We start from the raw sequence: 23,716 nt of genomic DNA, 5'->3' as shown, positions 1-23,716 counted from the left end.
TAACATTTCTAGGTTATTGTTAAGTGTTCATAGTGATTTTACAATTTTGTTTACATTGATTGTTTTCAATGCTTGTGTTGACATTTCCTTTCTGCCTTAATAGTTGAGGGGATTATAATCAGAGGAAGGTTACATTTGAAATACCTTTTTTTATATTTAATATATTTTTCTCTTGGTCCTTATTTTCGACGAGTCATAAAAATATCAATAATTTTTTTATATTGACCGATATAAAACACCTATATCATGATACAGTTTACAGACATGTCGCCCATCCCTCGTTCACACAAAGCATATAATTGTCCAACGTGTTGAAGATGAAGAATTCAGATTCAGGGACAACTAAGGAGTCCATTGTTGTTGTTTCATTGAAAGTACTTTTTTCCCTTTTTCTATATAAATTGCTACCAAAAGGAGATTATTAGGTCTTCAAGGGCAAGGGTTCCTAACCTTTTTGACCTCGGGGCCCAACTTTTCCACTACTGAAGGGCCCGGGGCCCACTCAAATATTAACAAGAAACTAGTAATTTTACTCTTGATTTTAATCATATTTAAGAATTATATCAAACCTACTTACAGTTTACAACCTTGTCAAATGATGTGAAACCATGTGTTAATCACAAATTATTATTGGCTGATTAGAAAAACAAGTACTAACCAAATACACTGCACAAGAAGGGACTAATAAATAACTGGTGGATTTAAAAAAAAAAAAAAGCAATATTATTGCGGTAAAATAGATTAACTAAATTAATAATAAATATTTTTCTTAACTAAACTGTCAAGTGTAAATGAAAATACAGCTTCACCACTTAAGTCATAATTTTTGCGCTTGAAACTTCTCAATGACTTTAGCTCCAGACTTCTTCTGTTTGTTTGAGATTGTCATTACTGCCACATGTGGTGGAAAAGTGTATTACAACTATGTACCGCTGCGGCCCTTACGGACCACAGCTGAGAAACAGATATTTTAGGGGCGCACGTGGCCCAACAATGGCCCTATGCTTAAGAAACACTATTCTAGGGGTTGCTTCTAGTCTATTCTGAGTGTGCTTTGTCTCAGTGAGTTGAATGACCGATGCTTTGCTTGCGTTGTAGGACCCAGCTGTCACTCAGGTGACAAACTCCAGCATAGAACCGATTGACCAGTACAACCCTTTCCCTGCCACAGTAAGACCCCCGCCTCCTCTTCTTCTTTTTCATCTTCATTCTGCTTTCTTATGTTGGTTTTTTTCTATCCTGTGGTCTTGTTTTGTTTACCTTTGTTGTTAAAATGATTTGTATTGTTCATTGAAGAGCCTGGCGAGTCAGACCACTCCAGCCCCTCCACCCGCCTACCAGCCGGCAGTGTTGCCGCCTTCCGCAGAGCCCAGTCCACAGGTGAGCCACTCGTTCATACGCTCGTAAAACCTTTTGTGGCTTGCATAAAATACAGTCATTTGCTCGTTACGTACTTGTGTGAGGCCTGCGTTCCTTGGTGCCACCTTACACTGCCTCCTGAGGTAGCATCATATTACCTTGAGGATGCTCAGTTTACACAGTACTATTATACAACTTTTTTTTATATGTATCAAACATCCTTGTCACGCTTGCTTTAGAGACATTACATATGACTACTTTACCACAAAAAAACATGTTACCCATGAATGGTAATGATTGACTTTATTTTGAACATGCTAAAAAAGTCACATTAAAGTACTGAAGTATTGAAAAGGACGGGTTCTCAACTTTCCATGTTCGAAACTTGTATTTAAAAAACAAATACATGTAATTAGTATTAAGAACATATTTTTTATCTTAATGTAGGAATATAACCATATGAAAATGTTGGTGTCACCAAAATAACCCTGTTTCTTTATATCACGGTATTAATAAATAAATAGCCACACAATAAACTTTATTGGCAGAATAAGTATGTTTTATAATTTATGTTTGTGATGTCGCGCAAATTCACTTCCTGTTGTCATATTGATACGAGTACGATCTCTCTGTCTAAGAGAGTACATTTTGTAAGTTTAATGTGCACAATTTAATAGCTTAGTTGGTCAGACAATAATGTGTTTACACGAGTTTAGATTGGAAAATGTCGTCGTTTTCATGGAGAAAGACGTTAATGTCTCTTGTTTTCATTTCATCATCTAAGCTAGCGAGCACTAGCTTGATCCTCTGATAAATGTCAATCACGGTTTTACGATCATTTTAATTCCAAACGGTATTACTAACAATGGAAAATTTTACTGCGGTTTATCGTTGTATCCGTACTATATATCATTTTTGGCAGAAGTATCTTACAATGCATTGCCAGAAGCCATATTGAAAGGCTAGCATCATCGTCCACAAAAGCTCTACACGTAATATTTCCGATCTATTCCGTGGAAAATAACACTGCACCGGCTGTGTTAAGATGGGGAAATACTGTGAGTCATTGGATAAGAAGTCCCTTTGTCGTTAGGAGAAAACCGCCGTAATTGGATGCAAGGATCTGTACAAGATCGACAAGTCTGAGTGGAACAGAGACTAAGACATCGTCACTGCCGTCTCATACTCGGACTTTGTGAACTACTTAATTTTTAAACCCAGCCCATTTTAATTAAAGGCCTACTGAAACCCACTACTACCGACCACGCAGTCTGATAGTTTATATATCAATGATGAAATCTTAACATTGCAACACATGCCAATACGGCCGGGTTAACTTATAAAGTGCAATTTTAAAGTTGCGAACTTTATCGTCGATGTTCTCTACTAAATCCTTTCAGCAAAAATATGGCAATATCGCGAAATGATCAAGTATGACACATAGAATGGATCTGCTATCCCTGTTTAAATAAAAACATTTCATTTCAGTAGGCCTTTAAACCTTGAAGGATTTTCTAAATTATAAGTCTAGAAAGCTATGACTGCTTGGTTTGTGACGTTTGTGTTTATCTGTATAAACCCAGTAGACATTGTGTTCTAATATGGCCAAAGGCAATGCATTGTGGGGAATGCAGAAACATCCTCTATTATTACAATATAACACAGCCTGCACTTTGTACACCCCTGGATTATTGACCTATATTATTTAGCCCTCCTTGAATGTTGGGATTTATTTTGACAAATGTGTAAAAAGTATTTTAAATTAGAGATGAAAAAAAACAACTTGGGTGTTTGATAGTCTCCACAATAAAGTTACTGTTAAAACTAAGCACACAAAAAAAGTACATGAATATACGTAAGAAGTGCACATACTGTATGTGTAGCAATCACGTTAAATTGATAACGCAGTTTGGTATAAACTGCAAAAAGAATACAATCATACAGAATGAAGGTTGGCTCACTTCCGCTAGCTTGATGCTAACATACAATGGACCAGGTAATTGACAGGCTAACGAAAATTAGCAGAGCGAACTTGCACAAACGTTATTCAAAGGACATTTTAACGGAACATAATTTACATAAAATAGCAAGTGCACTGTATTTCTACTTGCAGGAATAGTTTCACCAAACTGTAGAAACTAATACTGACCACTAACTTTGTACTCACACTGTGTGCGTGCTGATTAACTGCGGAGGCCAGTTGCTCAGATGTCCAACTCCTAATTTTAAAACAAACTACTTTGTCGATGTTCTGTGGAACATGATAGCATGGGATGGAAGCACATATGTCACCTGGAAGTGGAAATGTTACTTACTGTATCGCAAAATCTTGTATTTATTTATTTTTAAATTTGAACAACTTAAAATGAAAAAAAAACAACACTTTCTTCATTTTTAAATTACCGTATTTATCAAAAACATTTTTTGCATTTTTAATTATTGTTTACTTGTGGCCGCTCACCACAAGTAAATTATACTATATGTGGTACACACTAAGTTTTTTTTATAGTAAAATAAAATAATAAGTGAAGTAATAACATTAACATTTTGTAGATAACGTGTTCAAAAAACAAAAAGGAAAATAATAATATTTGGAAGTGGATGCTGAGGTTAACGCTACCGTTTCTTTGAGTCCGCAATGAAGTATCCATTGCATGGTGCATGTGATGTCCTTGTGAAGACCAAAGATGTCTGCTAAATGTGACCATGTCTCACTGTTGTGGCTGTGCTGCTGAAATGTTCCTCCCTTCATTGCCACACCTAAATGGAGCTTGCTTGTTCCAATAAAGCTTTTTCCTCCCTCCCTCACTGGTCTCAGGCGACTGCCACTGCGGCACAGGCCAACCTGCTGAGGCAGCAGGAGGAGCTGGAGAGGAAAGCTGCTGAGCTGGACCGCAGAGAGCAGGAGCTCAAGAATCAAGGCCCAGGTCAGAAGAGACGAGCCGTGCCACCTTCTTCAGCCCTTCCCTCTGTGTACATGTATATATGTATATATTAATGTATGTGTATATGTATATGTACCTGTATGTGTATGTATATATGTGTGTGTATATTTATATATAGGTATGTATATATATATATATATATATATATATATATATATATATATATATATATATATATATATATATATATATATATATATATATATATATATATATATATATATATATATATATATATATATATATATATATATATGTATATATATATATGTATGTATATATATGCATATATATATACATATATATATATACAGTATAAATATATATATATACACACTGTTATGGTTACTAAGGTGAGGTGACGGCGACAGACACTAGATGGCAGTAAGGTTCACTAATTTATTATATATATATATATAATAATAATAATAATAATATCAACAATACAACTAAACTATAGAATGAAGTGTGTGACCAAAATACAAGAGTGTGAAGTAATACTATGTGTGTAACTTAACTGAAGTGTGTTACCAAAGTGTTGACGAGAGCAAACGGGCAGTCCATGGGGCAGGCAGGTGATCCGGGCGAGAGAGAAGCATCAGAAGAAAGTCCAAGCGGGAGGTCGAGAATCCAAAAGGCAGTCCGGGGGGCAAGGGGAACAACGAGGGAACACAGGGGAACACGGGAAGCGCTGCGGGAAGACAACAAGAACATCAGAACAATGGAAACATGGAAGTCACAGGGAAGGAGCGAGTTCGCGGGATGGAAGCCAGATACAGGACGCTTACAAGGGTAAAAAAGACTATACTCCGGCGCCGCCTGGCAGGTTCTGCGAGCTTATGAAGGCCGGTCCTTCATTAAGTGCAGGTGTGCAGAATGCCGATGATCGTTTGCAGCTGGCGGCTGCCGCGGGGCGGAGACGCGCACGGCGCGCTCCTGGATGATCGCGCCCGTGGGCCTGTCCCGAGGTGCGCTCACTGGAGCGCACAGACGGATGAGAGGCGTTGGCAGGAGCCTGAGCCGTAACACACACACACGTATATATATGTGTGTGTATATACATATATAGATGTGTATATATTCATATATACAGTCGTGGTCAAAAGTTTACATACACTTGTGAAGGACATAATGTCATGGCTGTCTTGAGTTTCCAATAATTTCTACAACTCTTATTTTTTGTGATAGAGTGATTGGAGCACATACTTGTTTGTCACAAAAAACATTCATGAAGTTTAGTTCTTTTTATGAATTTATTATGGGTCTACTGAAAATGTGACCAAATCTGCTGGGTCAAAAGTATACATACAGCGACATACATTATCAATGTTGTTGATGTAGAAAAGTTACAATCAAATCAAATTATCTTCATGGCATGGCCTCTTAACTTCATGTGAGTGATTATGATTGACAACACCTGTTGACTTCTCCGAGCCCATTTATATAGGGCTCATGTGATGCAGTCATTAGACTCGGTTATAAACGCAACAATGGGAAAGTCAAAGGAACTCGGCACAGATCTGAAAAAAACGAATCATTGCCTTGAACAAGTCAGGAAAGTCACTTGGAGCCATTTCAAAGCAGCTTAAGGTCCCAAAAGCGACTGTGTAGACAATTGTTCGTAAGTATAAAGTGCATGGCACAGTTTTGTCACTGCCACGATCAGGAAGAAAACGCAAGCTATCACCTGCTGCTGAGGGAAAATTGGTCAGTATGATTAAGAGTCAATTGAGAACCAGCAGGTCTGCAATGAATTGGAAGCTGCTGGAACACAGGTGTCAGTGTCCACAGTCAAGCGTGTTTTGCATCGCCATGGACTGAGAGGCTTCCATGCAAGAAGGAAGCCCTTGCTCCAGAAGCGACACCTTAAGGCTCGTCTAAAGTTTGCTGCTGATCACATGGACAAAGATAAGACCTTCTGGAGGAAAGTTCTCTGGTCAGATGAAACAAAAATTGAGCTGTTTGGCCACAATACCCAGCAATATGTTTGGAGGAGAAAAGGTGAGGCCTTTAAGCCCAGGAACACCATCCCTACCATAAAGCATGATGGTGGTAGTATTATGCTCTGGGCCTGTTTTTCTGCCAAAGGAACTGGTGCTTTACAGAGAGTAAATGGGACAATGAAAAAGGAGGATTTCCGGAGGTTGGGTCTGGGTCGCAGTTGGGTGTTCCAACAGGACAATGACTCCAAACACGCGTCAAAAGTGGTAAAGGAATGGCTAAATCAGGCTAGAATTAAGGTTTTAGAATGGCATTCGCAAAGTCCTGACCTAAACCCCATTGAGAACATGTGGACAATGCTGATGAAACAAGTCCATGTCAGAAAACCAACAAATTTAGATGAACTGCACCAATTTTTTCAAGAGGAGTGGTCAAAAATTCAAGCAGAAGCTTGTGGATGGCTACCAAAAGCGCCTTATTGCAGTGAAACTTGCCAAGGGACATGTAACCAAATATTAACATTGCTGTATGTATACTTTTGACCCAGCAGATGTGGTCACATTTTCAGTAGACCCATAATAAATTCATAAAAGAACCGAACTTCATGAATGTTTTTTGTGAACAACAAGTATGTGCTCCAATCACTCTGTCACAAATAAATAAGAGTTGTAGAAATTATTGGAAACTGAAGACAACCATGACATTATGTTCTTTACAAGTGTATATGTATGTAGATGTATGAGAAAGGCAATATTAAGGGCTACCCTGTTTTGAAACTGAAAAAGTACACCGTGGTCACACTAGGTGTCGCCAAAAAAACTAATTACCACTCCACTTCAACTTAAAGAAAGCATAAATCTTTTGTAAAGTTATGTTTTTTCATACCTACCATTAACCTAGTAATACTACAAAATAATGAAAGTATACATGATTTGGATCTATATCGGAATCGGCCAATGCTCAAAGCTTCAATATTAGTATCGTATTGGAAGTGAAAATGTTGGGACATAGCTAGTACATTGTGCTTTTATTTTTTTAACTTGACTCTTGTTCCTGTCTTGCCAGGGAAAGTAAACAACTGGCCACCACTCCCTAAAAGTTTCCCCATCAAGCCGTGTTTTTATCAGGACTTCTCCGAGGAGATCCCCACGGAGTACCAGAGAGTGTGCAAGATGATGTACTACCTCTGGATGTGTGAGTGCTTTCACTTCATGACATCAATGAATGATGGGTTCTCAGTTCTCACTGTAAAGCACTTTGTGTCTAGAAATCAAATCCATTATTATTGTTATTTCAAATACCAAAAAAAATAGGTATGGTGTAAACCATGAATTGATTAACGTGGACCCCGACTTAAACAAGTTGAAAAACGTATTCGGGTGTTACCATTTAGTGGTCAATTGTACGGAATATGTACTGTACTGTGCAATCTACTAATAAAAGTTTAAAGCAGTGGCTTCACGTAGTCACCGCTAGCGTTAGCATAAACTAGTAGTGGGATCCTTCATCAGCTTGTGTCCCGGTAGTCCTTTCTCCTTCACTGTAATAACGGTCTGCTGTGGCATCTTTTTCGGTCTCATCACAATCAAAGACTTGCTGTGGAACAAGTCCCCCTTCGCTAATAAAAGGTTCCGCAAACTGGAGGCTAACTAGTTACAACTATAACTCAAAGTGATTGTGTAGCAACCCGAAGCCACACAGCAAAACTGTGAGAGTTTGGACACATTTAAAGCGTTTCTGATCACACAAAGTGATCTCTAAGACAGGCTCACACAGCTCTGACTGGCGCAAGGTACGACAATTTTGGAAATAAACAAGTCAGAAGTGCCGCTTCCGGTCGAATCTCTTCAAAATAGCCGTGCCCGCGTGTACACGAAGTGACGTCACCAAAATGGCAGCCCCCGATGGCTTCAAGCAGCAATAAAAATGAATGAATGAATGAAGCTTTTGATGTCGAGACACGGTCCGCGCACAGAGGCATATTTGGCTTGATATAAACGTTTGTAAACCAAAAACGTCGCAAATAGAGGCGTTGGTAAATCAAGGTTTCTCTGTAGTTCTTTATGCTCTTTTATTACCTGTAATTGTTTGATCAACGCAAAGTCAATATTCAACAATACCTAAACAAAAGCAAGAATAATTTGGTTTTTGCCCTCAAAGTCCTCCTGTGTCCAGTATTGTATTGTATTAAGTTTGTAAGCAATAACAAAGACAACACAACAATTATTATGAGAAAATAAAAACTAATCACTGTATTATCAATCATATACTGATACTACCCTTGGAATCAACACACTAATTTATGGATCAATACGCCCCTTGCTACATATGTCGTGCACTGACTGTGATAATGTTATTAATCCATTTGCTAATATCCTGTTAATAACTACTTACTTTCTGCTGCAACACGGTTCCATCTACACTTATTAAACTTTTGTAAGCATTCATGTATTGATTGATTGATTGATGATGTATTGGTGTTGTTTAAAGCTTGCGTAGCGGTTAGCTTAGATCAGGGCTATTCAACTAAATAATGAAGAGGGTCGCAGTTTCAAGAGCCTAAGGTCTCAGGGGTCAAATATCAAAATTTGTATGTTTCTTCATGTAGTGCCTCCGCAGGTTATATTCCTTTTAGAGTGCGTTTACTTATTTACAAGTAAATATATTGGCATTCACACTGCACTGTCAATAAATTCATAATCCTGCCATTGCTACTCATTTCCAGCATGTGCAGCTCGACAGATAGTTAACAGCATGAAAAAACACAAGCTACGTTTTGTTGATTGATATTCCTTTTTTTGAATTATTTTTGTTCTTCAGTTGTATTTTTTTATATATGTCTTCCTTTATTTAGGTTTGCAAGACTGAAAATATAAACATTACAAAAGTATAACGTCTATTGTGTATGTTACATAAATACAATATAAGGTTTAGTGGTAATGCACACAGCAAACATTGCACACGTGGTTTAACACAATAAATATAAGGTGTAGCTTGATCGCCCTCTGCTGGTCAAATTTAGTGCTACATGTATTTACCAGTTTTGGTCACTGTAGTAAAACAGCCAAAAACATGACCACAAATACAAAATACATCACAAAGTCAGTAATTTCAATACATTCATGCTTTGTTGTCCAGTTGCTGTTAAGTCAGATTTTCGCGATTTATTTGGACTTTTTTTAGGGTCAATAGTGCCATCTTCTTCTTCTTCTTACCCACTACTGCTTCATTGTGACACATATGCTTCGCTGTTGCCCCCTGCAGGGTGGCGGGAGTACTGCATACATGAGCAACCCTGTTTTGAATGGCTTCATCAAGCCTATTTGGGTGTTGTTCGGCGGGCTAAATTAAAAGCTTTAGCGGGCCGCCAGTTGGATAGTCCTGGCTTAGATATTAGCATGCCTACAACATGTACTATACTGAGAAATCCCTTTTTTGGTGAATATTATTCGCTTTAAAGAGCGACTCCATACAGTGTATGGCGACACATGATTACCAGCCGCGTGTCAGTCGGGGGATTAAATAAATAATAAATACAGTGGATCCCCAGAGGCGATCAGATACTTTTTCACGAAAATCACCCGAAACTGATCGATCGGCACATCCTTCAAGTCAATCTGTCTTTGTTGTGATGACAATCATCCCAAGCCAGTAAGTGTGTCGTCGACAAGCTTTTGAATGTGTCCAACGCCCCTGTGTCTGTCCTGCATGAGACGCTGATTATTGCGCTCACAAACTCCCGCGTGTCCTCCCGCAGTCAACTGTGTGGCGCTCTTCCTCAACATGCTGGCGTGTCTGGCCCTCTTCACCACGTCTGCGTCCAACGGTGTGGATTTTGGCCTCTCCATCCTCTGGCTCATCCTCTTCGCGCCCTGCTCCTTCCTCTGCTGGTACCGGCCCGTCTACAAGGCCTTCAAGTGAGTTGGCGGGGAAAGGGAATCGTTTTGTGCAATTGTATTGTTAACATTGATTTTAATGGCTAATGTATTCATTGGATTACTAACAGGAACATGTTGTGTCCACGTAAAGTTGTCTAGACAAACGTCATTGTGACATATTTTTGCTTTGTGTCCTGTTTAGGACTGACAGCTCCTTCAGCTTCTTCTTCTTCTTCTTCGTCTTTTTCTGCCAAGTGGTCATCTTCATCATCCAGTGTGTGGGCATCCCTAAGTGGGGCAACAGGTGGGTTTTAATACATGTGTAGGAGATAGGATTAAGGGTTTTGGGTAGAGATGTCCGATAAATGCTTTAAAATGTAATATCAGAAATTATCGGTATCTGTTTTTTTTAATTATTGGTATCGTTTTTTTAAAAATTATTATTATTATTTTTTTATTATTATTAAATCAACATAAAAAACACAAGATACACTTACAATTAGTGCACCAACCCAAAAAACCTCCCTCCCCCATTTACACTCAATCACACAAAAGGGTTGATTGATTGAGACTTTTATCAGTAGATTTGTTTCTTTCTGTTATTAATATTCTGGTTCCTACATTATATATCATTATATATCAATACAGTCTGCAAGGGATACAGTCCGTAAGCACACATGATTGTGCGTGCTGCTGGTCCACTAATAGTACTAACCTTTAACAGTTAATTTTACTTATTTTCATTAATTACTAGTTTCTATGTAACTGTTTTTATATTGTTTTACTTTCTTTTTTATTCAAGAAAATGTTTTTAATTTATTTATCTTATTTTATTTTATTATTTTTTTAACCATACCTTGTTGTCCAAATTAGGCATAATAACGTGTTAATTCCACGACTGTATATATCGGTATCGGTTGATATTGGTATCGGTAATTAAAGAGTTGGACAATATCGGATATCGGCAAAAAGCAATTATCGGACATCCCTAGTTTTGGGTAGCAGTGTGTGTGTGTTTGGTTGAGGAGGTGTAGGGTATGTGTGGGTGTGTGCACAAGCGGACATTTAAAGGGGAATTTTGCCTATAGTTCACAATCATTATGAGGGACAAGAACACAGGTATTTGTTATTTTTTTAGGATTTTAAAGATGATAAACGCTTGAAAGATGCGGCTAATGTGAGTCACCGTTGTAGCCTTGAAAGCCGCTAAAACAACTTCAAAACCCTCCATCAATGTTTTATATACACACTGCAAGTATATATATATAATGTAGTAAAAGACACGTTCATAACAATATGCAATTTGTACAAAACCCAAAACCAGTGAAGTTGGCATGTTGTGTAAATGGTAAATAAAAACAGAATACAAGGATTTGCAAATCCTTTTTAACCTTTAATCAATTGAATGGACTGGACGTTCAAACTGGAAAACTACATTTTTTGCAAATATTAGCTTATTTGGAAATTGATACCTGCAACATGTTTCAAAAAAGCTGGCACAAGTGGCAAAAAACGATTGAGAAAGTTGAGGAATGCTCATCAAACACTTATTTGGAACATCCAACAGGTGCACAGGCTAATTGGGAACAGGTGGGTGCCATGGTTGGGTATAAAAGCAGCTTCCAGGAAATGCTCAGTCATTCACAAACAAGGATGGGGCGAGGGTCACCACTTTGTCAACAAATGCGTGAGCAAATTGTCAAATAGTTTAAGAACAACATTTCTCAATTGCAAGGAATTTAGGGATTTCACCATCTACCGTCTGTAATATCATCAAAAGGTTCAGAGAATCTGGAGAAATCACTGCACGTAAGCGATGGTATTACGGACCTTCGATCCCTCAGGCGGTACTGCATCAAAAAGCGACATCAGTGTGTTAAGGATATCACCACATGGGCTCAGGAACACTTCAGAAAACCACTGTCAGTAACTATAGTTGGTCGCTACATCTGTAAGTGCAAGTTAAAACTCTACTTTGCAAAGCCAAAGCCATTTATCAACAACACCCAGAAACGCCGTCTGTTTCACTGGGCCCGAGCTCATCTAAGATGCACTGATGCAAAGTGGAAAAGTGTTCCGTGGTCTGACGACTCCACATTTTAAATAGTTTTTGGGAACTGTGGACGTCGTGTCCTCTGGAACAAAAATGAAAAGAACCACCCGGATTGTTATCGGCGCAAAGTTCAAAAGCCAGCATCTGTGATGGTATGGGGGTGTATTAGTGCCCAAGGCATGGGTAACTTACACATCTGTGAAGGCACCATTAATGCTGAAAGGTACATTCAAGTTTTGGAGCAACATATGTTGCCATCCAAGCAACGTCTTTTTAATGGACGCCCCTGCTTATTACAGCAAGACAATGCCAAGCCACGTGTTACAACAGCGTGGCTTCATAGTAAAAGAGTGCAGGTACTAGACTGGCCTGCCTGTATTGCAGACCAGTCTCCCGCTGGCCTGCCTGTAGTCCAGACCTGTCTCACACTGGCCTGCCTGTAGTCCAGACCTGTCTCACATTGAAAATGTGTGGCGCATTCTGAAGCCTAAACTACCACAACGGAGACCCTGGACTGTTGAACAACTTAAGCTGTACATCAAGCAAGAATGGGAAAAAATTCCACCTGAAAAGCTTAAAAAATTGGTCTCCTCAGTTCCCAAACGTTTACTGAGTGTTGTTAAAAGGAAAGGGCATGTAACACAGTGGTAAAAATGCCCCTGTGCCAACTTTTTTGCAATGTGTTGCTGCCATTAAATTCTAAGTTAATGATTATTTGCAAAAAAAAATTAAGTTATTCAGTTCGAACATTAATTATCTTGTCTTTGCAGTCTATTCAATTGAATATATGTTGAAAAGGATTTCCAAATCATTGTATTCTGTTTTTATTTACGAATTACACAACATGCCAACTTCACTGGTTTTGAGTTTTGTACAATGCATACCGTATTTTGGTCATTTTAAGCATCTGTTTCCGTAGCAACGCACTTCCGACTTCCGGCAACAAATGTGTGTTCCTACTTCCGGAAACAAACACATGAATGTGTTGTAATCATGGCAGACAACGAAGACGTCTATTATTTAACAAATGAGGATTCACGACCATGTTTTTTTGAAGCTGAATATACGGAGGATGAACTACTGCTTGAACACGAAGGAAGGGTGAGACGTTGGAGAAAACGGAAGCCGAGAGAGTGAGGTCGGTGTGACTTGACGCTTGCTGTAAACATGGAACTTGGAGCCGAGCTATGACGACATAAGTGGATTGCTTACCCAAATCAACTAGAAGAAAATGTCAGTTTCCATAGCAACGCACTTCCGGCAACAAATGTATGTTCCTACTTCCGAAACAATCACATGAGTGTGTTGTAATCATGGCAGACAACAAAGACATCTATTTTTAAACAAATGAGGATTCATGACCATATTTTTTTGAAGCTGAATATACGGAGGATGAACTACTGCTTGAACACGAAGGAAGGGTGAGACGTTGGAGAAAACGGAAGCCAAGAGAGTGAGGTCGGTGTGACTTGACGCTTGCTGTAAACATGGAACTTGGAGCCGAGCTATGACGACATAAGTGGATTGCTTACCCAAATCAACTAGAAGAAAATGTCAGTTTCCATAGCAACGCACTTCCGGCAACAAATGTATGTTCCTACTTCCGAAACAATCACATGAGTGTGTTGTAATCATGGCAGACAACAAAGACATCTATTTTTGAACAAATGAGGATTCATGACCATATTTTTTTGAAGCTGAATATACGGAGGATGAACTACTGCTTGAGCACGAAGGAAGGGTGAGACGTTGGAGAAGACGGAAGCTGAGAGAGTGAGGTCGGTGTGACTTGACACTTGCTGTAAACGTGGAACTTGGAGCCGAGCTATGGCGACATAAATGGGTTGCTTAACCAAATCAACTAGAAGAAAATGTCCGTTTCCATAGCAACGCACTTCCGACAACAAATGTATGTTCCTACTTCCGGAAACAATCACATGAGTGTGTTGTAATCATGGCAGACAACGAAGACGTCTATTATTGAACATATGAGGATTCACGACCATGTTTTTTGAAGCTGAATATACGGAGGATGAACTACTGCTTGAGCACGAAGGAAGGGTGAGACGTTGGAGAAGACGGAAGCTGAGAGAGTGAGGTCGGTGTGACTTGACACTTGCTGTAAACGTGGAACTTGGAGCCGAGCTATGATGACATAAATGGATTGCTCGCCGTAGCTAGCTCACGGCTAATACCGTAGCACGCTTATGCGTTACTACGCTAGAAAAAGTGTTCCTCAGTATTCGCTCTTATAGTAATGTTTTTTAACGTTATTTATTTACGTTATTTATCATAGGTTACATGACGGAAATGTTGGCGGTTGGCGTTTTTTTGGTGGAATTTTTTAAGTGATTTAGAGGTTGAATTAATTGCTCCTATTAACTGCATTGCCAGCCACCTAAACTGATTTTTTTTTACAAGTTAGAATGCAAAAAAAAACACCTTTTGTCTTCTTATCTCATAAGTATTGTGAACGATAGGCAACATTCCAAAAAGAGTGCAGTTCTCCTTTAAGGAGATAGATAGTGAGGATGGATTCTATGTTTATTGCTTTATTTTGCTGCTACATTTCATCTGATTCATAACTTCTGTTGGTCATCAAATTGAATGATTTTTCTTGCCATCTCATTTTGTGACACAAAGGTTGGGCCGATAAAACACTATCAATAAATATCGCGATAGACATGTAACCCATATAAATAAATTGTTCGATAATTGTTTTTTCTACCTCGTTGGAAAAAAGCGGAAGTTGCTAATAAGCAAGGTTGGTTGCATGAACAAAGGCACTCGCTCTCTGGCAACCGAGCAAGGCAGGAAGTGATCAGTGGGAGTGACATGCTAACAACCAATCAGGTAACAGTATTAACTAGAGATGTCAGATAATATCGGACTGCCGATATTATCGGCCGATAAATGCTTTAAAATGTAATATCGGAAATTATCGGTATCGGTTTCAAAAAGTAAAATTTATGACTTTTTAAAACGCCGCTGTACGGAGTGGTACACGGACGTAGGGAGAAGTACAGAGCGCCAATAAACCTTAAAGGCACTGCCTTTGCGTGCCGGCCCAATCACATAATACCTATGGCTTTTCACACACACAAGTGAATGCCACGCATACTTGGTCAACAGCCATACAGGTCACACTGAGGGTGGCGGTATAAACAACTTTAACACTGTTACAAATATGCGCCACACTGTGAACCCACACCAAACAAGAATGACAAACACATTTCGGGAGAACATAAACACAACAGAACAAATACCCAGAACCCTTTGCAGCACTAACTATTCTGGGACGCTACAATATACACCCCCCCCCCCCCACATCTTTACCCCCCCCAACCCCCAACCCCGCCCACCTCAACCTCCTCATGCTCTCTCAGGGAGAGCATGTCCCAAATTCCAAGCTGCTGTTTTGAGGCATGTTAAAAAAAAATGCACTTTGTGACTTCAATAATAAATATGGCAGTGCCATGTTGGCATTTTTTTCCATAACTTGAGTTTATTTATTTTGGAAAACCTTGTTACATTGTTTAATGCATCCAGCGGGGCATCACAACAAAAGTAGGCATAACAATGTGTTAATTCCACGACTGTATGTATTGGTATCGGTTGATATCGGAATCGGTAATTAAGAGTTGGACAATATCGGAATATCGGATATCGGCAAAAAAGCCATTATCGGACATCTCTAGTATCAACTATCAATTTTGGTTGCGCCATCTTGTTGTCCGGCGGTTGAATATTTGCATGGAGTGAGAAGAGAAAGTCAAAATGAAGAAATTGTGGATAAAAGTGGAAAAGTCACCAGGACAGTATAGCACGTTTTTGGTATTTAAAAAAGAAAAAAGACCGTAGTCAGACCAATGTGGTCTGAAAATGATGCAAGTCACTGGTCCCCACCAAGACCGCTAATACCACACCACCTTAACCGCGCTCACCCTTTAGAGCAGTGGCCTAGTGGTTAGAGCAGTGGTTCTTAACCTGGGTTTGATCGAACCCTAGGGGTTCGGTGAGTCGGCCTCAGGGGTTCGGCGGACCCTCCGCTGCGGAGGTCGAGACACACCCGACTCATCGTGTATATAAAAACTTCTCCCTATTGGCGTATAATGGATACGGCAATAGCAGAAGTCACACTGATTTGCAGGTGTGTAATTTGTTGTGAGTTCATGCACTGTGTTGGTTTTGTTCTTTGAACAAGGTGATGCTCATGCATGGTTCATGTTGTGCACCAGGACAAAAACATATAACTTTGTCTTGAATTTGATAAAATATATTCATATATTTTTCACTAAAGAAGGGTTCGGTGAATGCGCATATGAAACTGGTGGGGTTCGGTACCTCCAACAAGGTTAAGAACCACTGGGTTAGAGTGTCCGCCCTGAGATGGGTAGGTTGTGAGCTCAAACCCCGGCCGAGTCATACCAAAGACTATAAAAATGGGACCCATTACCTCCCTGCTTGGCACTCAGCATCAAGGGTTGGAATTGGGGGTTAAATCACCAAAAATGATTCCCGGGCGCGGCGCTGCTGCTGCTTACTGCTCTCCTCACCTCCCAGGGGGTGAGCAAGGGGATGGGTCAAATGCAGAGGACAAATTTCACCACACCTAGTGTGTGTGTGACAATCATTGGTACTTTACTTTGGTTCTCTGACTTTTTCCACCAAGTACCATATCTGAAAACACTTAGACCTCCAAGTACCACCACAACGACCATACAGTAGCTTAGTAGGCCTAAATGTCCATTAAAAACAAGACAGAGGTTTTATTTAACAAGTATATGTAATATTTTTGGCCACTGTAACATTACACACAGTTTGAACAGTAACACTGCGTTTGAGAATGTAATTAATTATTTGGCGTACCACAGCTGTAACATCCTGGCACTAAACCTGCAGAAAATAGTTCTTCTCAGGTTTCTCTATGTTTACATTTTCACACTTTGCACTATTTTGTTCCAATTTTTGTACATATTCCCTATTTTTGCACCTTCATTTTAAGAGCTTATTGTTAAGTGTTCAATGTGATTTTACAATTATGTTTACATTGTTTGAGTGCTTTCATGGGTTGAGTGTGGCTATAGTGGTGTGGTATTAGCGGTCTTGGTGGGTACGATCGCCTTGCATCATTTACAGACCACATTGGTCTGACTGCCGTCCTTTTTAAAAAAGTGCCATACTGTCCTGGTGACTTTTCCTGTTTAATCCATAATGTCTTCATTTTCACTTCCTCTTCTCACTCCATGCAAAGAATCAACCGCCAGACAACAAGATGGCGCAACCTAACCTGATAGTTAATACTGTTACCTGATTGGCTGTATCACTCCCACTGATCTGTGATCACTTCCGAGTGCCTGTTCATGCAACCAACCTTGCTTTGCAACTTCCGGTCTATTCCGACAAAGGAAAAAAAATCGAACGTTTTATCTAACTTATTTTTTATTGGTAATGACAATGTGTTTATAGCGATAAATAAATAAATAAATATATATATATATATATATATATATATATATATATATATATATATATATATATATATATATATATATATATATATATATATATATATATATATATATATATATACATATATATATATACTATTATTGCGATAATTAATTTTAGATTATTATTTCTGTTAAATTTTAGCATGTTTACGTTAGCATGTTAGCTTTTTTACCTCATCTTTCAGGGATACACCTCAGAGTCAAATATTTTATTACTTGACACATGTTAATTGGTAGCTTAGCATGCTAGCTTTCTAAACCTATTTTGCAGGGATACAACTCAGTCAAATATCTTGTTACTTTATGTATGTTGACGATTAGCATGCTAGCTTTTTAGGAACTTTTGCAGGAGTCAAAAATGTTAATTTACGCATTGGTAACTTAGCATGTTAACATTAGCATGCTAGCTTTTTTTTAGATTGTTTTGTAGGGATACAACTCGGTCAAATATTTCCGTACCTCACATATGTTAACTGTTAGCATGCTAGCTTTTTAGCAAATACGCCTCAAGGTCAAACATTTTGTTTCACACGTTAACTTTTAGCATGTTTACGTTAGCATGTTAGCTTTTTTAGCTCATCTGTGAGGATACACCTCAGAGTCAAATATTTTATTACTTGACGCATGGTAATTGGTAGAATGCTAATGTTAGCATGCCAGCTTTTTTAACTTATTTTGCAGGGATACATCTCAGTCAAATATATTGTTAACTTTTAGCATGCTAGCGTTTTAGCTAATTTTGTAGGCATACGCCTCAAGTTCAAACATTTTCTTTCACACGTTAACTTTTAGCATGTTTACGATAGCATGTTAGCTTTTTTAGCTCATCTGTCAGGATACACCTCGGAGTCAAATATTTTATTACTTGACACATGTTAATCGGTAGCTTAGCATGATAGCTTTTTAAACTTATTTTGCAGGGATACATCTCAGTCAGATATCTTGTTACTTTATGTATGTTGACGATTAGCATGCTATCTTTTTAGCAACTTTTGCAGGAGTCAAAAATGTTGATTTACGCATGTTAACATTAGCATGCTAGCTTTTTTTTTTAGATTATTTTGTAAGGATACAACTCGGTCAAATATTTTGGTACCTCACATATGTTAACTGTTAGCATGCTAGCTTTTTAGCAAATGCGCCTCAAGTTCAAACATTGTTTCATACGTTAACTTTTAGCATGCTATCGTTAGCATTTAAACTCATTTTGCTACTTGATGCATGTTTTTTAGCTTATTTTTCAGGGCTAGAAATATTAGGTCACTTTGTGCATGTTAACTGTTGGCTGACGTCTTGTCAGAGATGAGCAAATAATGTTGTTACCCCACATCACTCCCAAACCTGAAACGTTAACGATGTGTCGGCCGCAGCGGTTGGATCGCCGCCTTCTCGGTCATCGGCAGCAACAAGGCAGTGGGCGCCATCATGATCATCGTGGCCGTCATCTTCACCATCTGTGCCGTGGTCTCTGTCGTCCTCCTCAAGCTGGTAAGTGTGCAGTGCCTCACCGCAGACCTCTTGGTTCATACTCATTTATTGTGTGAATGCTGACTATTCCAATTATTTTTCTGTCCTTTTTTTTTTTTTTTTTTAAATCCACTTACAAAATTCAAAGCATTTCAACACATTCCACTCATCCCGACAATTTTCAAAGTTCCAAATACCACTGATACCAAACTTTTTTCCAACTACTTTTTAATAGAGAGTAAGGGTCAAATATTTTATTTCACATATGTTAACTTTTTGCATGTGTATGTTAGCATAATAGCTTTTTTAGCTCATTTTGCAGAGATACACCTCAGAATCCAATGTTTTAGTACTTTACGCACGTTAGTTGCTCGCATGCTAATGTTCGCCTGATAGGATTTTTAGCTTATTTTGCAGGGATACACTTCCTAAGGAATTTGGTACTTGACGCATGATAATTGTTAGCATGTTAATGTTAGCAAGCTAGCTTTTTTAGCTTATTTTGTAAACATACACCTCGGACTCAAATATTTTCTTAATTGACACAAATAATTGTTAGCATCCTAATGATAGCATTCGAGATGTCCGATAATATCAGCCTGCCGATATTATCGGCCGATAAATGCTTTAAAATGTAATATCGGAGATTATTGGTATCAGTTTCAAAATTATCAGTTTCGGTTTCAAAAAGTAAAATGTATGCCTTTTTAAAACGCCGCTGTGTACACGGACGTAGGGAGAATTACAGAGCGCCAATAAACCTTAAAGGCACTTCCTTTGCGTGCCGGCCCAATCACATAATATCTAGGGCTTTTCACACACACAAGTGAATGCAAGTCATACTTGGTCAACAACCATACAGGTCACACTGAGGGTGGATGTATAAACAACTTTAACACTGTTACAAATATGCGCCACACTGTGAACCCACACCAAACAAGAATGACAAACACATTTCGGGAGAACATCCGCACCGTAACACAACATAAACACAACAGAACAAATACCCAGAACCCCTTGCAGCACTAACTCTTCCGGGACGCTACAATATACACCCCCCAAAATGAATTCGCATGCTAGCTTTTTTAACTCATTATACTGCTCGACGCATGTTAACTTTTAGCATGCCGGCTTTTTAACAAATTTTACAGATGATGTTTTAGACTCCAATATTTTATTTCACGTATGCTACGAGCTAACATTGTCGTCGGTGCGCCTGTGCAGGTCCACAGCATGTACCGCCGGACCGGCGCCAGCTTCACGAAGGCCCAGCAGGAGTTCTCGCAGGGCGTCTTCACCAACAAAACATTCCAAACCGCCGCCGCCGGCGCGGCGTCCTCTGCGGCGCAGGGAGCCTTCCAGGGAAACAACTAGCTGCCGCCACTGCCACTAAGCTTATAGAACAGGTCAAGGTCTACGAATCATCAGGTGAGGGTTGATAAAGTGGAAGTGAGAAGAAAAACCTTAAAAAAGAAACTGAGGGTGCCACCCCTCACCATTATCTTGAGGCGAAAGAACCACAGCAGGTGCATTGTGGGTAAAAGCGCCCGAGAGACGTTGACTGATGATTTCACTTCGTCTTGGCTTTGTACATTTCTTTTCATCTTCCGTGTGAGTGCGAGCGTGCTTGCAGGTGTGTGGCGTGTTGGGTTTTTTTTGCGTGTCATTGATCGGCCAATCAAAACATTTCTCCAAGTCCTCCTTACTGCTTGACAAATTCCGATACAACACACACTTGTACTGTCCCCAAACTTTGAATCGCTTGCTAACAAGTTGGCTTAGAAACAAGACTACCTGGGAAAAAAATATGCTTCTAGAACATCAAACTTGATGTACTTTTTGCATTTTCACTCTTTATTTACAATTTGAAAAATAACACTTTTTGTATGGATGTATATTTTCTATTGGCTTTCTCATTGACTAATGTTTATTATTAGAGACATATGAACATATATATATATATATACATATATATATATATATATATATATATATATGTGTGTGTATATTTGTGTGTGTGTGTGTATAAATATACACATATGCATATATATATACACATATTTATACATATATATATATATATATATATACATATATATATATATATGTATATATATATATATTTGTACACATACATGTATATGTACATATTTATACATATACACACATATATATATATATATATACACATTTATATATACTGTATATATATACATACATGTGTATATATACATATATACATACATGTATATATATATATATATATATATATATATATATATATATATATATATATATATATATGTATATATTTATATGTATATATATGTACAGTATGTATATCAGAATTCAAAGACGGTTTATTAATACAAAAAAATTCAATAAATAAATGGATCCTGCATCCTGATTGTCAAAAGATATATTTTTGCCTTAGTTGCTGCAGTTTGGCAAACAAAAAGTCAGTGCTTTTTTTTTTGTGAAGGAATTTAATAAAATGTTTGCCTTTCAATTCCTTAAAGTCTCTTTGCTTTTTCTCTACTTTTGTCCAGTTAGTGTCGTGGCACAATGTATATTGTAGTAATTTCCCGTCCAACAATGTAAGTTTAAGCCACAGTCCTCGTGTGATTTATGTTGTATTGCTTCCCTGCGCCGCATTGGCCTGTTCTGTGTCTAAAGGATACGACTCTTTTTTTTTATAGCCCCCCCCCCTGCTGAATTCCTCAGGCCCTGCAGAGCCATCTCTCTTCCTGGTGCTAATTTACATTGGATTTGCCATAGACGTGCTACTATTAGCATTAGCCATTTTACATGGCGATTTCAACGCCTCCAAATTTGGTAATGAAAACTACAATGAAGACTAATGGTATGATAAAACAGCCGCTGTGTAATAAGTACAATACTTAAAGTATAAACACTTTGTAGGGCGCAACGTAACATTTAGCTTCCTGGAAAAAGCTACTTCCTACCTATACTTTGCTGCCCTCTAATGTCTCGGAAGTGCAAATGATATTTTAAATGGAACAATAAAACAAGATGTAATACCTGGACAGGACATTTATCGCAATCAACTCATTTTTAAATATGACATTTAAATTTAATGATCAAACAATTAACATTTATTAACACACAAAAGTACCGAAAATTGGTACTGTGAACGGTACCCATTCCTAGTGATGCAACTAATTGAATAATAAGTAAATAAATAATACATTAATTAATAATAATAATGCCTCTATTCGAGGAAATACGGTAGCAATAAAACAAAAGCAGCAGATATTGTCCTACTTGAATTAGAGGTGACCTGCAGTTATGGAGGTTGTCCAGCAGGGGGCAGCATCTCCCAGAATGCACTGCTCCTGTCTGCCGCCTGGATGATGGATGACGGTGACTCAGCTCCTCTGCAGGAACTTGGTACATCTTGAAGGGAAAAACGTGAATCTCATTTAATCGAACCCAAAACCGATGAGTCACGTGTCCATTTGATGAAGTCATGTGGGTTTTTTTTTTGTTGTTTTTTTTTTAAAGGCACAAGGCAGAATCCCCCAGCTTTTTTTGCACTGTCACTACCTGAAAGATCACTTTTACTGCAAACCTTGATTCGAAATCGGAGAAGGCTCTGCTTCCTCCCAACCAATCACAGCCCAGAAAACTGCCAGCATGCTTAGTCAGCATCCCCCCCCCCCCCCCCCTCCCCACCCCAGCCTCCACAAGGGATGGGCGATACTGGGGCCAGTAATACCGATACGATTCTTAAAGATTAAAAAACAGTATAAATATTTAATGCAAACACATGATCAACAAAGGTGTTAGTGAACAATGTAACAACATTCATTCACTTAAAATAATCCAAAACATTCACACATATGTTTTTATTCTACACCAAAATTAATCTATTTATTACTATTCTTCTTCTCCAGGTTTTGGCGCGCTCTACCTTCCACATTTTTCATCCGATTCAAACCGCTCCAACTTTAAACTGTTCAGCCTATTCGGGAGTCGCGGGCTTTCCCTTGACAAATTCAAAAAATTCCCAGCTTTCCCAGAATTCCAGGTTTTCCGGGACATTTTTCCCATTCAAAATGAATTCACCATTTTCACATTTTTCAACCGATTCAAACCATTCCACCTTCAACACATTCCACTCATCCTGCATAGTCAAACTATCATTTTTTCAAGTAAAAAAAAATTCCAGGATTTCCCCAAATTCCCGTTTTTTCAAACCCTTTTTTCTGTCGACGACTCCTTCCACCTTTTTCAACCCACTTGAACCGTTCCACCGTCAAATCATTCCTCTTAATCAGGACAAAAATCAAAGTTGTTTTTTGAAGTGGGGAAAAATGCCTGTTTTTTCCGAAATTCCAGGAATTCCGTAATAACATTTCTCAATTAAAAATGTTACTACTTCAACATTTCTCGACCGATTTGAAAAGTTCCAACACCAACTCTTTTCCCGAAATTCCCAATGAAAAGAATGGGACATTTTTCAAAGTTCCACAGCACCCACATTTTGTTATCTGATTCAAACCGTTCCAACTTCAAAATACTCATCCTCTTCAGGAA

At 38.5% G+C, this 23,716-nt stretch overlaps 1 protein-coding gene across 1 annotated transcript in view; it reads left to right on the top strand.

Moving 5' to 3' along the window:
• The window catches only part of scamp2 (secretory carrier membrane protein 2), a 36,006-nt gene extending 14,879 nt beyond the window's left edge, over positions 1–21,127 (top strand). The window contains exons 2-9 of the mRNA XM_062063299.1: positions 1,099–1,170; positions 1,297–1,380; positions 4,178–4,286; positions 7,311–7,439; positions 10,003–10,162; positions 10,326–10,427; positions 19,060–19,177; positions 20,381–21,127. Coding sequence (XP_061919283.1) covers positions 1,099–1,170; positions 1,297–1,380; positions 4,178–4,286; positions 7,311–7,439; positions 10,003–10,162; positions 10,326–10,427; positions 19,060–19,177; positions 20,381–20,530 — 924 coding nt within the window. The 3' untranslated portion in view covers positions 20,531–21,127. The remainder of the gene's footprint in view (positions 1–1,098; positions 1,171–1,296; positions 1,381–4,177; positions 4,287–7,310; positions 7,440–10,002; positions 10,163–10,325; positions 10,428–19,059; positions 19,178–20,380) is intronic.
• Positions 21,128–23,716: the final 2,589 nt, after the last annotated feature.

Source organism: Entelurus aequoreus, linkage group LG11 (genome assembly GCF_033978785.1).
Source record: "Entelurus aequoreus isolate RoL-2023_Sb linkage group LG11, RoL_Eaeq_v1.1, whole genome shotgun sequence".
Taxonomy (NCBI): Eukaryota; Metazoa; Chordata; class Actinopteri; order Syngnathiformes; family Syngnathidae; genus Entelurus; species Entelurus aequoreus.
The sequence above is the reverse complement of the archived record's forward strand: the minus strand, read 5'-3'. Positions and strand labels throughout refer to the sequence as shown.